Consider the following 17,202-nt stretch of genomic DNA (forward strand, 5'->3'; position numbering starts at 1 on the left):
AAGGACACCCCCAAGGCTGCCGGCTCTGCCACATCAGGGTCATCCTACCTTGAACCCCATGAGGTCACCTAGGGAGGCCCAGCACGGGGGAAGCCGTGCCCCTCCTCTGCCCCTCGTCAGCACGTGGGACCCCCGACACACAGCAGGGCTCCCTGGGGGCCAGACGCCAGAGGATCGTGGGCAGGGGCTACAGGAGGCCACGGCTCAGGCCCTATGTGAACAGCATTTATTTCTCGTTTGTTCCGCAAACATTCAAGCCTACTGACTCTCCTGGGCGGAGTGGGCCCGGGGACAGGGGAGGGAGACACTTCGGAGCTGGTCACAGGCAGGGCCAGAGCTGTCTCCTAGGACGGAGCCTGGTGGCCCCTGGAACCCCCTGAGGATTCTCTAAATACACGTGGGGTCACTTGGAGAGGCCAGGTGGGACGCGGGGTGCCACAGCTGAGGTGGTGAGGGGCTCATGCCCACCGGAAGCACCTTGGCGGTCACGCTCCTGGCACTCTTTGCTGATGGGCTGCGACCCTGGAACCAGTGTACCCCTGACGCCTCAGGGGACTTACCAAGAGGGCACAGAGGGCCTCTGAAGAGTGGCTTGGACTCCTCACCTGGCAGCTAAGGGCCAGTGCCCGAGTCAGCCCACACTGCCTTGTCCCAGGCTCCAGGGCGCCCAGCCCTGCCCCAAGATCAGGTTAAGGCTTGGCAGGGCGGGAAGGGAAGGGCCACGCAGCAGGGGGTCATCGTGATCCAGACATCTGGGGGGGCCCAGCACAGCGCTGTCCCCATGGTCCCACTGGCCCCGAGCTGGGAGCCCTGAGATCAGGGCCCCGTGGAGGAGCCCGAAGCGTAGTCCAGCTCAGTGGGGCCGCTTGCTGTCCAGAATGGCCTTCCAGTCGTCTGCCCACGAGAGCAGCCTGCGGTGGGGGGGCTGCAGCTGCAGATGCTGGTTGTGGCAGGACGTGAAGAGAACGTGCTCCCAGGTGGGGTGTGGCTCCGCCCCTGTGGGCGAGAAAGTAACAGCTCAGTGCAGAGGCCGGGGCCCCAGGGGCAGCCGGGGACCAGATCCTGAGTATCCTCAGGCGGGCAGTGCACCTCGATGACTCAGTTTCCTCTCCTGTAAAGGGTGCTTGCGCCAGAGCCTGCCACAGGAGGCAGGAGGACCCAACAAGCACCTCACGCCAGACACCTGGTGCAGCACGTGTGAAGCGCTTGACTCTTCACGGAGACAGTGTTCTGCATCTGACCTGCCGGGCAGGGTCTGCGCTGAGCCAGGTGTCCAGCCTTCCCTGCCCTCTCTGTGCCCAGCCACCCAGCGCTGGTCTGTGGGGGAGGAACAGGCAGGCACCAACCACGCAGCTGTTGGCCATTTGGCCCCTGAGTTTCCATCCTTCTGTCCACACGGGTGCTGCTGGTGGATCTGCCCCTTCAGATTATGTCCCCCACCAGCTCCTTCCCACAGGCCTCCTCCTGCTCCAAGTGGCCTCTGGGCTCCTGGAGGTCACAGTCCCCATGGGCAATTGTGACCCTGGGTTTCCCTGGGAATCCACATGGTTGGGAGGGGCTGGCCCACCCATGAAGTCAGGGTGAATGCACCCGTGGACCTCTGGACACAGAGGTCTGGTGAAGAGATGGACATGTTTCCAAACCAGTTCCAAAAGCCATTAGGAAAGAAAAAGTCTCTTCCTATTGGGGGTGTCCAAAAGAGCAGCCCACGACCCTAAACCACTGATGACCAAAACCAAGAGAGAGCCCTGCCCGCAGATGCTGGCAAGACCAGGCCAGGGCAGGGCCCGGAGAGCAGGAGGCTGACTCAGCTGGGCCCCAGGCTCTCCTACCCCACCCTGTCAGCTACGTGAACCAGTGATTTGTCCTCTTCTTTCAAAAGTCAGGTTTACTGTTTCATTTGGGGGAGGGGGGCATCTATAAGCAAAAGGGACGAATGCAATTCCAAAACACCTTCAGCCAGAGAAACCAAGTTCTGCTTGCCTGCCATACCTTAGGCTCAGTCCAGATTGCTTCTGAGAGAAAAAAAAAAAATGTGTTTGGGGGTGGGAGGGGGGCATTAACTAAAAACAAAGGTTTGAAAACCAGAGCCAGGTCCTGGCTCTCCATGAGGAAGGAGGCAAGGCTTTGGAGATGCGACGTGACTCCCCAAGGCCACCCAGCAAATGAAGCTTAAACCTGGAGACGGATCCCAACCCCAGGAGTCCCCAGGAGGCAGCTCAGTGTGGGCTGCACAGTGGACACCTGACACGCTCCTGCGGACAGCATAGGCAGGCAGGGGCGAGGAGGCAGCTGAGGGGTGACCACTGGGGAGAAGGGAGACATGAGTCCCGAGGCCGGCCCACCCGCGCCTTCCCTGCCATAGGCCACTTGCCCGTGATGTCCGGCCGGTCGTCTATGAGGATGTCAGCGGAGACCACAGTCTTGTCCCTGGTCAGCACGATCTGCTCCAGGAAGTCGGGACCGAAGTGCTTCTCGACCCAGGCATACTGGAGGCCAACGGGGAGGGAGGAGAGCAAAATTACATCAGGCAGCTCTGGGGCAGCCAGGCCCTTCCCAAGGGGGGGACAGCTTAGGACCTCAGCACTAAGAAGAAAAGGGGCTGATGCCAGGGGCCAGCTCTCAGAAGCTCTATGCAGGGGGGACAAGATGATCCAGGATGCTGGCACTTGGGGGCCATGTGTCCCTGGTCCCCACTCTGTAGTCAGAATGCAGCAGGGCCGTGACAAACCCAGACCCGGTGCCTCCAGGGCTACATGCCCCCACAAAGGACAGCCACGTTGGCCGGTGCTATGTCCCACAGGTCCTGCTTCCTCCCCGACATGCCTGAGAAAGACAAAGGCAGCTCTGCCCTCGGGGAGCTTCCAGCGGGTTGGGGTTCAGGTCAGGTGCAATCAGACCGTAAGTGGCAGAACACTGTAAGGGTCGCAGAGAAGCCGTCTGAGGGGGGGGGGAGAAGCCACAGGGGCTCCTGACCTCCACCCAAGTGCAAAGGGTGAGCACTTGAAGCAGCTGCTGTCCGGGTGCTGAGGAAGACGGGGCAGGAGTCTGCAGGGATGCAGGACAGGGAAAGCTACAGTGCTGGGGGGTGATGGCTGCCCCACTCACGGGGCAGGGAAAGACTCGGGCTGGCAAGCCACACGCACCCTGGCCACGGGGGGCTCTGCGCAGGCCTTTCCCTTTCCTGGCACCCCTCGATTTCCCACAGGGGTGTGCCCTCCCACCACCCAGCGTGACCCAAGCACAGCCACCTGGCTCCCCGGGAACATCCTGAGTGAGCAATCCCAGCTCTGCCCATCAGCCCAGCTCTGCCCTGCTTCACGCTGTCTAGCCACCTGGACAGCCGACATCCTCCTAGATCTCTGCACCTCAGCTCACACACGACTAGGGGTTTGGGCCAGGGGGAGGTCTAAGCAGAGGAGGGCAGGAGAGGGCACGCCTCCCCCCAGAGCTGCTGTGAACAGATACTACAAGTTGCAACAGCTACACGGCGCCGGTGGCTTGGGCCAAGGGAGCCCCGAGCTGCAGAGACAATGCAGTGTGGCAGCTGCCGACCTGCTGCAGACATTCGGGCTCAGTCCAAATGTCCCATAGCCCCTTGAGTAAAACAAGGGTGGCTGTCCTCTGGCCAGAAGGATAGTGTGCTAGGCCTTCCCAGAGCCCTAGAAATTCAGCACATCCAGGGCCTTGCCAGGGGCGGCCACTGACCCCACCCCCCCACCACAGCCACCATGGCACTCTGTGATCTGCAGGGATAAGGGCAGGTTCTGCAGAGATGGGAGCGGGCACCTGCCCCGCGCAGCCAGCTTTGCCTCTCTCCCTGTGCGCCCCCCCCCCCACTACGGCCTTGATCTCTTCACAGTCGGGCTTTTCCCTGCCTCAGCAGCTTACATCACTGATGCATATCCACCTGCCCCACCCAACTGCAGATCCCTTGAGGAGAGGTACCATGTCTCGACGGGCACTTGCTCAGATGCACCCATCAACAATTGTACAAAAGGAAGGAGTGGGTCATTTTGGGGTTAGCCTTGCCCCCACAGGAAGGGTACTTTAATTCTGAAGTCCTCAAGGCCAAAGTCACAGGATGCCACCAGATTCACAAGATGGCTCCGAGAGGGTTAAGTCACAGTGCCACAGGCAGATGGACTGTGGGTGGGCTGACCCCAGGGGCCGCCGTCCTGGCCAGGACTCCTCCCAGGTACCAGGCCAGGGAGAGGACACGTGGAGGCCTGGAAGCAGGGGTAGAGGAGGTGGGAACCTGGAGCCCACACAGGAGAGTGCCACGGTCCACCCTCCTGCCTACATCTTGTCACCACCTATGAAGCACCTTCTCCTCATGCCTACATCTGTGTACATGACCAATCTGACGTGAGACGATCATGTGATGATCCACCGATGGCTGGAGGGACTGCTGGGAGGTGGCACCGTGCTAGGGAAGCAGGTAAGTCCCTGGATAGGTCCTTCTCCTCCCTGGCCCACGTCCTCTTTCTCTGTTCCTGGATGCCATGGGTGGAGAGGCTTTCCTCTGCCAAGCTCTCCCATCCCCATGTTCTACCTCATCTCAGGCCCAAAGGGATGGAGCTGGACTCGGTCCATGGAAACCATGAGCCAAAACAGACCTTTTTTTCCTCTAACTTGTTCTTGCCAGGTACTTTGGTCCCAGGAACAAAAGGCTGACTCAAATGCGGTGAGAGCCCCATTTCCACCAACCATCTGCGGAGACGGTCAGTTTTATTCTGTTTTGTTAATTTTCACTGCGCCACGGCCATGGGCTTGGATGCAGTGTGAATGTCCAAATTGTCATCAAAGTTTCCAGTCACATATAAGCTCCGTCTTGTGCTTCTCTCCTCTTGGGCCAGGGCCCGTCTGCAGGCCACAAGTAGAGAGAGCCACTCTCCCAAAAAAAAAAAAAAAAAAAAAAAAGAGAGCCACTCTGCATAAAGGGCTGACTTAAGTGACATACCACAGTGGTGGACAGATTCTGTACAGATTAAAAAAAAAGAAATCTGAGGCTCAGAGAGGGCTAGTGACTTGCTGAGGGTCACGTGAGTGGCAGAGCCCAGTGCGGCCCCAGGTCTGAGCCCTCAACGCCATGCTCTCCTGCCCTGAGACTGGAAGAGAGCATTCAGGTTTCCTGAGCCTCAAGGATCACAGCTGTGACCGCAGCTGCCCCTGTGTCACCTAGTCTCTTCCTCAGAAGGCTGCGCTGTCCATGCCCAGTAACAGGTCCCAGCACTACGCCTGCACACAGCTCGTGCTCAAGAAAGGAACTTTTGGCCTTACTCCAAGTCTGCCGTCCTAAGTGCCCTTACCCATCCCAAGGTTCCAATGACACTTGAGTCATGGGACCACGGGAAAACTGTTGAGCCTCCAAAGACAGTCTCCTGGGGATGCTGTGGGTCTGACTGAATCAAAGTAAATCTCTGAGGGACGCTGCTATAGTTTATATCTGAAGTGTCACCCAAAGGCCCGTGTGGGTAAAGGCTTAGTCCTCAAGGTGGCACTTGGAAATCTTGAGAGGTGGGGCCCAGGAACACGACTGTGGGTGACTGGGGGCCCTTGCAAAGGACCTGGCTAATTCCTTGCTTTCTGTTGCTCCCTGGTCACAAGGTAAGAGGGTTTGTTCCACCACATACTTCCCCCAGGACATGTGGCCCAGAGCCACAGGCCGGCCACTCACGGATGGAAACCTCCAAAACTGGGAGTCCAGGTAAAACCTTTCTTTTCTTTTTTTTTCTTTTTTAATATTTTTTATTTTTCAGTTTTCGGCAGACACAACATCTTTATTTTTTTATTTTTATGTGGTGCTGAGGATCGAACCCAGCGCCCCGCGCATGCCAGGTGAGCGCATTACCACTTGAGCCACATCCCCAGCCCCCAAAACCTTTCTTTTAATAATTTGGTTTATCTCAGGTGTTTATTATAATTATGGAAACCTAACCTAGGCAGACTATTTACAGTAATGCCAGGTACACAGAAAGAAATAAATGAATGTTATCATTACATCTGAAGTTCAATAGCCTCCAATAATTTACAAAGAAATAACCAGGCTATCAATTTAGCAACAGGGATGAATACAAGGCTGATACACAAAAATCACTTATATTTCTATTCACCTAGAGATTGCAAAATTTTTTTTAAAATGCTATTTATGATAGCATAAAAAATTAAATAGGCTAAACTTATGCACTTAAAATTGGTAAAGATGGTAACTTTTATGTTATATGTATTTAACACTAAGATTTTTCTAAGGAAAAATTGTGTTCTATATGTGTAATAAGATTTGTGATGCATTCTGTCATGTATTTAAAAAATAAAAGCAATTAAAAAAAGATTTTCTAAGCAAAAAATAAAAATAGGCTTTATGCCAAAAATCCCCAATGTGAAGTAAAGAAAAAATCAACAAAATATGAGTGATACCAGTACCATGAAAACTATAAGATATTGCTGAGAGAAATTAAAATCTAAATTAATGAAGCACTGTGTGTGTGTTCATTCAGGATCAGAAGGTTTTGTTAAGCTATGTAACTACAATGCTACCGTAATCAAATTCCCACCAGGCTGTCTACAGAAATGGACAAATCAGTTCTAAAATTTATATAGAAATACAAAGGATCTAAAATAGTCAAAATAAGTTTTTAAAAAATTTTTGTAGTTGTAATTGGACAGAATGCTTTTGTTTATTTTTATGTGGTGCTAAGGGTCAAACCCAGTGCCTCACAAATGCTAGGCAAGCACTCCGCCACTGAGCTACAATCTGAGAACCCAAATAAAATTTTTGATAACTTTATTTTATTTATAATTTTTATGAGGATCAAACCCAGTGCCTCACATGTGCTAGGCAAGCGCTCTATCACTGAGCCACAACCCCAGCTCCCAAAATAAATATTTTTTAAATATTTATTTTTTGGTTGTAACTGGACACAATATCTTTATTTTATTTATTTATTTTTATGTGGTGCTGAGGATTGAACGCTAGGTGAGCGCTCTACCGCTGAGCCACAACCCCAGCTCCCAAAATAAATTTTTAAGTGAAGGATAATGTTGGAAAACTCACAGTGATTTCAAGAGTTACTATGAAACTATAGTAACATAGTTTTTACATTAAAGTATTCAAAGTAGGAGAGACATTTCCATTAAAGGATCTATACAGATAATACTACATAAATGGACCCCAAGGTACCAGGACATTTCAATCAAAATGACCTTTCCAACACAGGAGCTCTGACTAAGTGTGGTGGTGCACACCACTAATCCCAGGGACTCAGGAGGCCGAGGCAGGAAGATCCAACTTCAAGCACAGCCTCAGCAACTTAGCAAGACCCTTGTCTCAAAAAGTAAAAAGGGCTGGGGAGAAAGTTAAGTGGCAGAGCACCCCCAGGTTCGATCCTCAGTACCACACAAATAAACAAAAAATTAGCTCTAGTTTCATCTTGTACTGTGTAAAAAATGAGTTAAAAATGGATGATAACCTAAACATAAAAGATAAAAGCACAAAACTTCTGTTCTTCAGAAGACACTGTTAAGAAAAGTCAGGGCCAAGAGATAATGTTTGCAAGACACGTCACCTGATAAAGGACTTGTTTCTAGAATACATAAAGGGCTCTCGCAACTCCATGCCCAACAGCCCGGTGAAAAACTGGACAAAAGATTTGAACACTTCATCACAGAATAAATACAGAGAGCTATTTGCTTCAAAGGATGCTCAACATCAAATAGCCATCAGGGAAATACAAATTAAGACAACAAAGAGATACCATACCCACCTATCACTATGACCAACAACTCAACTCTGATGATACCAAACACAAATGAGGATGTCAATCCAAAGGGACTCACTAAGGTTTGCAGATTATGGTTGGTTGTTTTAGTGCTGGGTCCAGCCTGGTGCATGTAAGCACATGGTCTACCACTGAGCAACATCCCAGCCCTTAGATTAAAAAAAAAAAAAAAAAAAAAACCCACAACTTTTAAAAACTCTATTAGTTACTTTTTTTTCTTTTAATGTGGTGCTGAGGACCAAACCTCGTGCCTCACACGTGCTAGGCAAGTGCTCTACCTGAGCCACAGCCCTTAGGTTTTACTTTTTAGAGTGGTCTTGGGTTCACGGCAGAAGGTACAGAGACTTCCCAAACCCGTCTACTCTCACACATGCACAGCATTCCCCACTCTCAACCCCACAAAAGGCATAGCCCTGTGGGTCAGCTGTCCCTGTGACAAGATCTCTGAGAAAGTCAGCTTAACAGGAGGAAAGATGTATTTGGGCTCCTGGTTTCAGAGGCTTCCGTCCATGTTGCTCGGACCCAATGCTGTGGGCCTCTGGTGAGGCGGAGCATCACGGCAGGGGACACGGGATGGGGCCAAGGTGTCCTGTCATGGCAGCCAGGAAGCAAAGCAAAGAAAAGAAGGAAAAGGGGCCAAGGTCTCAATATTCCCTTCCAGAAACACTGTGCCCACACCTGTCATCCTAGAGGCTCTGGAGGCTGAGGCAGGAGGATCCTGAGTTCAAAGCCAGCCTCAGCAATTTAGCGAGACCCCATCTCTACATAAAATACAAAAAAAAAAAAAAAAAAGGCTTTCTTTCTTTCAAAAATAAAGAAAGAAAGATTGTGTCCGGTGACCTAGCTTCCTCTCAGGAGGTCCCACCTCCCCACAGTGCTGTCAGCTAGGGACCAGGCGTTCAACACAGGAGCCTTTGGAGGCCACGTAAAATCCAAACTGTAACACACACCCAGAGTGAGCCCCAACGCTGGGGACTGAGGCGGTGCCCAGTGTGGTGTGTCAGCTCTGAGCACAGGGGACACTGGGACAGGAGTCCTCCTTTAGGTCTGTTAGCTGCCGCTTTGGAAATACAAGGGCTTCTCACTGTTGCTCTAAATCATTTTAGTTCCTAAAAAAAAACTGGGTATAAAAGCAGCTCAGCCCGGCCGGACATAAAGCCAACCCAAGTATAAAACGGCATCTTCATTTCTAAACCAGAATCAGGAACGAACGTCAGAAGCAGAATCTAAGACTACTTGTGGCTGAAGAATCTATTGCCTGTACGGCTCCCTGGGGAGGCCTTCTCTCCTAGGCCCAGGGGCAGCCAGGAGGACCTCCATCTTCAGAACCAGGGGTTCAGGGATCCTGAAGACGGGGGCGGGTGGGGGTGTGGGGGTGGTGGAGGGGATGCCGAAGGGGATGGTGCTGAGAGAGGGCCAGAGGGATGGACAGCTGCCGCCCCTCCTCCCCCACACCCCACGAGCCGCCTGGCTCCCAGGCTCAGGATCAAACCCAAAGCTCAGAAACAGGGGATCTCCAAGCCAGACCTGCCCCTTGCTGAACCCACACTCAGACAGGCAGACCTCGGGGCAGGCGCCACGTCAGTGTGGGCTGGCGGCTGACCTGAGGTCGAGATAGCGGGCTTGACCTAGGGCCCTATAAAAGTATCGTACACTTTTGTCCTCGATCCATGATAAAATTACAAGACCCCATCAGAAGAACAGGGTGAGTTTTAAAATCTTTAGCCATCTGAAAAATTTTTTATGTGTCATTCACATGCCATAAATTCCACATATCTAATTCAGCATATCCGTTGTGTCAGAATGTGGCCCATGTTGATAAAGGTTCAGTGTCGCTCTACGAGAGCCTGTGTTCTGCCATGGAGTACTCCAAGAACATCAGCTAGGTGCTATTCAAAGCTCCTAGATCCTTTCTCACTTCTTATCTATTTGTTTTACCTATTAATAGTAGGGAGAGACTAAAACTTCTGGCAATAATTGAGAATTTGTCTCTCTCTCCCTGCAGTTCTTTTAGTCTTTTATGTTAGAAAAAAAAAAAAAAAAGCTGTTTCTTTTTATCTCACCTTGAAAAGTCATTTTTGAGACCTAAGTCACATGCCATAAAATCCAGCCACGTTAGTGTGCATTTCGGGGTTTTAGCAGATCTGCGGTGTTACGGGACCATCACCAACATCTTTTCATACCTGTCACGTGGACACTAGGGCTGTGGCTTGGCTATGGTCTGTTCCCAGGAAAGCTCGTGGTGAGGGTCACTTCCTCAGGGCGGTGGTGTTGGAGGTGGGCCCCTCTCCTAGTGGGGGGTTTGGCCCATGGGGTGCAGAGGTCTCGTAAACCCCGTGATGCATCATCTTGGCGAGTTCTTGACCTCATGGGGCTGGAATGGTTACCTTGTGAGTGGACTGTATAAACTGAGGCCACCCCTCATGCTTTGCCTCTTCTATAGGTATCTGTTTTCCCCCCATGAATTGAAGCCACATGAGGCCCTCACCAGATACCAAGCAGATGTTGGCGCCCTGATCTTGGACCCCCTGGCCTTCAGAAATAGGAAGGCCAAAATAAACCTCTTTTCTTTATAAAGCACCCAGTCTCAGGCTTTTTGTTATATCAGCAAAAAAATGGACAAGAGAGCTGGTGAGGACTAAAAAACACACCATGAGCTCCCACGTGAGGCTATGGGGTGGAGGGTGGGGCAACCCAACCAGGCGAAGCTTCTGGAATGCAAGCGATGTGGTAGTCACAGCACGGCAGGAGAAAGTGTCGAGCCTTTCAGTGTGAGTCTTACCAGAGGCCCACGTGCTGGCAGCAGCTGGACAATGTGGTTTAAAATGTCATGTAATTTATTGTCTTTCACTGTGAGTGGTGCTGGGGATGGAACCCAGGGCCTCTTCACGCTCATCAAACATGTTCCCACCGAGTACACCCCAGGCCCCATCATTATCTCCCTAAGTTCAAAAAGTGGCCTAAATCTCTATTTGAGGTTAAATGAAGAGATCCAATTATGTGGAGTATTTAACTTATTTGTTTGGTTGTGGTGCTGGGGCTCAAACCCAGGGCCTCGCATGTGTGAGGCAAGAACTCCACCAAACGTTTGTTCTTAAAACCAGAGTAGATTCCGCAGACACCTCATCTGGGAACCGACCTTCCAATGACAAGAACACGCTCTGCTTCACACCCCGGCACCTCTCTTAATTTGGCGTGTGATTGCTTCCCTTGTTGAGCTAGAAAAAGTCGGCATCAAATGTCATGGCTATGCACAAAGAGCTTGCCGTGGAGGGCAGAAAAATCTTGCTACTTCAGTTCCAGCTCAGTGGAGTTCAAGGTGGGTGACACAGGGGACAGAGCTCAAGAAGGTGGGTGACACGGGGGACAGAGCTCAAGTGGGTGACACGGTGGGATGGAGGGGGGCAGAGCTCTGGCTCTGCACCCGGCTCACTGCCTTCCTGCTGCTGACCTTGGTCCCGGGCCTCAGCTTCCTCATCTCAACAGGGATGAGAACAGCCCCTGCTCTGCGGGGTACTCTGAAGGTGACACTGGTGGTGACAGGGAAGGCGGGTGCAGACCACCACCTCAGCACCCTCTGCTGTTATCTGCTGATGGCCTGAAGGTAGCCTCTCTGTGACTCCCAGGGAACTCACGGCAGTTAGTTCCTGTGATGATGACTCCAGAGGAAATCGATGGTGGAGAAATATTCACACACACGATGCTAAAGGCGATCCTGCTGCAGTGGACAAGGCCACCGTCCGTGACTGGCGGGGCGTCTGAGCCAAGACCAGGGCTTCCAAAAAGGGGCTGCATCTGTCCTGAGCACACATGTCCTGAATCAGCCTGTGGCCCCTTCAATGCCAGCCCCAGGCATGGCACAGAGGAATCAAGTCACCCGCATCCCCTTCAGCCACAGCCAGCCACAAGGAGAAGGGTCCATCTGGGGGCATGGGGGACAAGTAGGTGGTAGAAGCTATTTTCATCTCGGATGGCTGGAGCCTGGGTAAGTTAAAGCACTTGGCCTGGCCCCAACCCGCCTTGTCCCTCTAGCCAGTCTCTCTAGCTGCTGTTCCTCCAAGGTGCTGTGCATTTTTCTACCTTCTTATCTTTGTCCATCATCCCACTTCCTCTTAACCAACTGACCCCGTGTGGTCCAGCCTGCGCCTGGGTGGGAAGTGGGGGGCTCTGCCTGCTGCTGGTGCAGTGGGAACAGAATCGCTGAATAAGACACACCAGAGCCCTGCCCCTCCTTGTGTGATGCGCTCACACTACTTCTTGGAATTTACTCTTAAGAGCACAATAATAGGGCTGGGTATATAGCTCAGTGGGTAGAGTGCTTGCCTCGCATGCATAAGGCCCTGGGTTCAATCCCCAGCACCACCACCAAAAAAAAAAAAAAAAAGGCACAATAATACAAAGACTTATTTACAAGGCCTCTTTAGATACCAACAATCGTGTTTCTGAAGAACAGTGTTTGATGACATTGAAAAAGCTAAAATTATAATATTAAGCAGAAAAGGAATGTAAGGTCAGAACAGATTTAAGTTTTATTAAAATATATAATTATATTTAATAGGCATCAAAGTAAAACTAGAAAAAAATATTAAAATGTTAACAGCGTCCCTATCTCCAGGTGGTGGGAGATAAGGACACTGTGAGATGAGGGTTTTTGGAGCTTTTTCTCTTGGGTATTTGGGACAGGACATACATCTGCCATCACTGTAGTCCTTCTTCTGGCACCGACCCCCCTGCTTTTCTCTGGGACGCTGCCCCTCTGCCATCAGAGACAACCTTATAGGACAATCAGGATGCTCCCAAGACCTTCCAACTCCACTGTCTCCCCTCTTGGTTTTTGCTCCCCAGTACCCACAGGTGCTCCAGTGTCTGGAAGCACCTGTCCTGGGCGGCCTGTCTGCGGTTTTGGGCCCCTGCCACCTGAGGCCTGCTTTCTGAGGCTCCCCTTTGATGCTCTGAGATAAACCAACACGCTTCTCATCCATCCTCCTTTGGTTCAGAGGAAGGCTGTGATGCCGCTTGAGACTCAGGGGTCTGAACCGACACCTGTTCCTCCCCACGGTGCACAGGTTCCTCTCCAGGGAGGACGCGTCTCTGCGGGAGAAGGTGGCTCAGGGCACAGCTGGGGAGATGGACAGATGTGGAACAGGCCCCGCTGGCTGTGTGATTGTGAGGCCCAGTAAATGGGCCTCTCTGGGCCTCCATCTCTTCAAGTCAGAGAGGTATTCCTGTTTCACGGGGAGCTGCTCTGAGTCTCAGGAGTGATGTTGAAAGGAGGGTGCCTGGCCAATTGAAGGCCCGGAGGAAACGGCGTCTGAGAGCTCTCCACTGCACAAATATGGGTCTGTTCATCCAACACAAAAAGGCCAAGTGCCCAGAGTGCCTGGCCCTGCACTGAGGGCTGGGATCAACAGTCAGCTGGACGGCCACTGCCACTGCCCTTGTGGATCTCAGGCTGGTGGGAGATGACAAATAACAAGCCAGAGACAAGGACTAAAGCCGTTCCAAATGGTGCTAAGAGTCCTGTAGGAAACAAGGGCTGAGAAACCCGACACGGTGGAGAAAGAACGCGTCTTAGATATGGTAGGGAATGTGGGGGGGCCCGGAGCAGAGGACGCCTGGTGTGGGCTGACGCTCCAGGAAAGGAGGGTGGGGAGTGCGGTGGATGGAGGACGCGGGCAGGCTGGAAGACCAGGCCCAGGAGAGTGTGCACGTATTTTTCAAAGGCAGACCATTCAGATAGGGCTGATTCGGTCCATCTTATGAAAGTCCTCATCCGCTCTGAGTAGAACTGACATTCGCCAGAAGGTTAGGTCACACTAAGAGTAACATTAGGAGTCCTGAGCAGAAATTCTAAGGTGGCAACAATGGAAAAAGAGCAACAGACGGATGTCGGCTTCTTTCTGAGGAACAGAATTCACAGGACACAGAACACGGCACGGGGTGAGAGGAAGGTATCAGATGGACCCCACCTCCAGCCCTCCGAGGCAGGCAGACAGACTGCGAACCCGAGAGGGAAGGGCTGAGTCTGCGGGGGAAGATGGAGGGAGGGACATGGATGGCTGACCCCCAAATGAGTTATAAATCCACAGGGATGGCTGGATGAAAGCCATTTAGCAATCTTTCTCCTATAAACTCAGTGTGTCCTCTATACAGTCTTTCACATCAGTGGATTCAACCCACCACAGATCAGAAATATTCAGGAAGACAACTGTCGGCACTGAACAGCACTGGGTTTGCCTGTCACTCCCAACGACACGGCCTCACAGCGCTCACGACTGCATCAGGCACTGAGTAGGTGAAAGACGGTTCCCGGTGCACAGGGTTGTGCATGGGTTATGTGCAAATACGAAGCCACTCCACACAAGGGACCTGGACTCCTGCAGACCTTCATGGTGGGACTCCTAGAGCCAGACCTCCAAGGGACGACGGCGCTGGCGACAACCCGACCACCCAGTGGGAGATGGAAGCATCAGCCCCACTTCTCAAGCTCAGGGGTGGGTCAGCGCCACCTGGCAGGCTGGGAACACCGACCACAATGCCACTCAGAAGGTCTGGTGTGGGCTGAAAAATGTCAACCTCTCTTGGGGGTTTCTGCTGTACTGGAAAGAGTGGCCCCAGCCTTCACCCCTCATCCATGCCCACCAACTGTGGGACACCCCTCCCTGGGCTTAACTAAACTTGTGCCCCCAAAATGTTAAAAGAGGGGCCAGGGTAAAGAATGTTTTACCCTCAAGTGGAATGTTGAGAGGAAGTGGGCACTGAATGGTCACATGCTGGAGTAACTGAGCCCCTCCCCACCGGGGAATACAAGGTGCTTAATACTGGCTGATTGTGCCAAGGCAGTTTCTGATATGCAGCAGGAGACTATAGAGATGTTCAGAACTCGTGCCTGAGGGTCCGAGGGCCCTAGACAGGGGGAGGTGTGGGCTGGAAATCCAGCCTCCTTGTGGGGAGCCGCTGCACGGACACCAGGGCAGGGTCAGGCCCTGCATCTCCCCATGCACCCCCATCCTGGCACCAGCACCCTCCTCCCGGGCAACAGAGCTTTCCTTGGGGCTCAGCACCTGCAGCTTCCCAATTTCCAGAAAAATCTCCATTTCATTTGATTCTCTCTTCAACAAGGATAAAAGAGTGTGTAGCAAAACAAACTCGAGCCATTTCCCCTCTGTCAGATTCTTCATGTACAGAGGTCCCAAGCCCCCAACCCTCCCCAGATGCGGTTCTCCCCGCCATCACCTCCTTTACAGGCCTCACAAATGATGCTGCCCATTGGTTGGACACCTTCCCACCCACTCCACGTGGAGATGAGGTTCCATCCAGATCACGGTACAGAATTTCAGGCTGGTGCTGGAGAAGGGACCTGGTACCACAAGAGTCTGCCACCCTTCCTAGGGGACATGCCCATCTGGCAATCCTGCCTGACACCCAGGCGAAGGGCCCAACCAGAGCGAGACGCACGCCTTACCTTCTCGTAAGGACAGTACTTGAACATCTTGATGGGGCTTGTGCAGATGAAGACATCGGTGCTGCCAAGAAGAGAAAGGACAGTGAGCCCGTGGCCCCGCCTCTGCTGGACCCTCTGACCTCTGACTGGACCCTCTGACCTCTGACTCCTCTGCTGTCAGCTCCGAGTCCTGCATCCACATGGGAAAACCCCACCGCTCGGCACCGGATCCACATAAGAAACATCAGCTTATGTTTCTGGCCCCACCTGATGGCTCTGGGAAGCCACCAGTGACCCTACTTTGGCCACCAGCCACAAGCTCGGGGACAGGCTTCTGACTCCTGCAATTTTTGCTGGACAGGACTCAAAAGCTTAGCCACCCCAATCAGGCGCCACCTCTAAAATTTGCATAAGGAAAAACAGAGAGGCATGTGGCCACAAGGTCAGCAGGAAAAGGACAGAGAGAGCTGGGAGTGCAGCTCAGGAGCAGTGCGTGAGCTTTGCATCCTCGGGATTCAGTACCCATCCCCAGCACACATGTGCGCGCACACACACACACGCACGCACACGCTCGAAGATGCAAAACCCACAGTTGCTTGAGGGAGAACGGGGGCCTCGTGCAATGCAAAAGAATAAGCAATGTACCAGGAAGAACTCCAAGAGCCCCTGCAAGTTCTCTGGTCCTGTTAGGCAGGTGGGGAGCCCAGCTCTACCTGCACTGAGCTGTCAACATGTCAAGACAGATGGAGGCTCTCCACAAGGAACCCCCTGCCCATGGTCACTGTTCTGAGCTGAATTCACAGGGGATGACGCTGCCCCGGAAGGGCCTTCCAGGCACCTGCTCCTCCCTATACCTGAGCCCTCTGATCCCAAACATCCTCGTAGAGTTGGCATTCGTTGCTGGCACCTGCCGGCTCATCAGACTGAGCTGTGGGGACTTTTCTCAGCTCTTTCTCTTTGGCAAATTAGTCCCCTGGGCGTCCCGTGTAAGCCTGCCAGGTTCCTGCGCCCTCTCATTACTGGAATCTCCTCGATTCTTGGCCCTCCCTCTGCCAACCTGGCTGTCCCCTCACACCTGCTAGGACACCGAGCACTCAGTCTCTGCCCTTTGGTTCTCACCTCCGGCCTCTGTGGGGACTGTCCTGCCTCCCTGCAGGCCTGGGTGAGGGCTGGCTTCTCCTTAACTCCACAGGGGAGGTGAGGAGAGCGTCTTCCCTCCTCTCCATCGCTCCTGTGTCAAAGGGCCTCACGCCCCGGTGGTCCTGCCTACCCCGTCACCTGCCACTTGCCAGGTACCGTCCTCCCCGTTCCTCCCGAGCCCCTCTCCCCCTACTCTGTCATCATCCTCAGTGACCCTGCACACGCGCACGCGTGCACACACACAAACACACATGTGCAAATCCAACAGCTTGCCTTTCGGTGGTGCCCAACCCTTCTCACCACCAGCCTCCTCCCCCACCCAACCTCTCTCCTGCCCATCACTGTCTACAGCGCAGACTCGCTTCAGCCAACACCTCAGTCTCACACTTGGCCTTTCTGGTCACCACTCTCGATGCTTCTGGAAAACATACACTAACAGCCTGAGCCCAGCTCTTCAGACTCAACCAGAGAGACAACCCGCTGCGGCCCCCCCATTTCTGCATGACCTCTGTCAGCTCGGTGTCCCCTCCTCTCCCCTGCTTGCACTCTGAGGCCCATCTCTACCATCTCTCTGCCTGTGTTTCTCTTGCTCCACTGAGATCTGTTTTGCCAGACCCTGAAAGAATCCAGCTGTCCAACTTCTAACACCAGCATCCAAGCAATCGAAGGTTGCTGGAGGGAAAAAACCAAACCAACTGTTGGAAAAGCTCCACTGAGCACTCCAGCTGAGGGCAGCCTTCCTCTGGAGCCGCCATGGGGGCAAGGCTCCCAGCGTGGCCAGAACTCACTTTTCCTGTTCCTCACCTCCTCACCCACCCTCCCCCCTCTCACCAGCCC

The 17,202-nt window shown here is 52.9% G+C and overlaps 1 protein-coding gene across 8 annotated transcripts in view; it reads right to left on the reverse strand.

Moving 5' to 3' along the window:
- Positions 1-204: 204 nt before the first annotated feature.
- The window catches only part of Nt5m (5',3'-nucleotidase, mitochondrial), a 66,323-nt gene continuing 49,325 nt past the window's right edge, over positions 205-17,202 (reverse strand). For all 8 annotated transcript variants that reach the window (XM_078043039.1, XM_078043038.1, XM_078043037.1 and 5 more), the window contains 3 exons: positions 15,247-15,307; positions 2,375-2,489; positions 205-996 (listed from right to left, as the gene is read on the reverse strand). In XM_078043039.1, the coding sequence (XP_077899165.1) occupies positions 854-996; positions 2,375-2,489; positions 15,247-15,307 (319 nt within the window). In that variant the 3' untranslated portion in view covers positions 205-853. The remainder of the gene's footprint in view (positions 997-2,374; positions 2,490-15,246; positions 15,308-17,202) is intronic.

The sequence above is a fragment of the Ictidomys tridecemlineatus genome, chromosome 3 (assembly GCF_052094955.1).
Source record: "Ictidomys tridecemlineatus isolate mIctTri1 chromosome 3, mIctTri1.hap1, whole genome shotgun sequence".
In the NCBI taxonomy this organism is placed as follows: Eukaryota; Metazoa; Chordata; class Mammalia; order Rodentia; family Sciuridae; genus Ictidomys; species Ictidomys tridecemlineatus.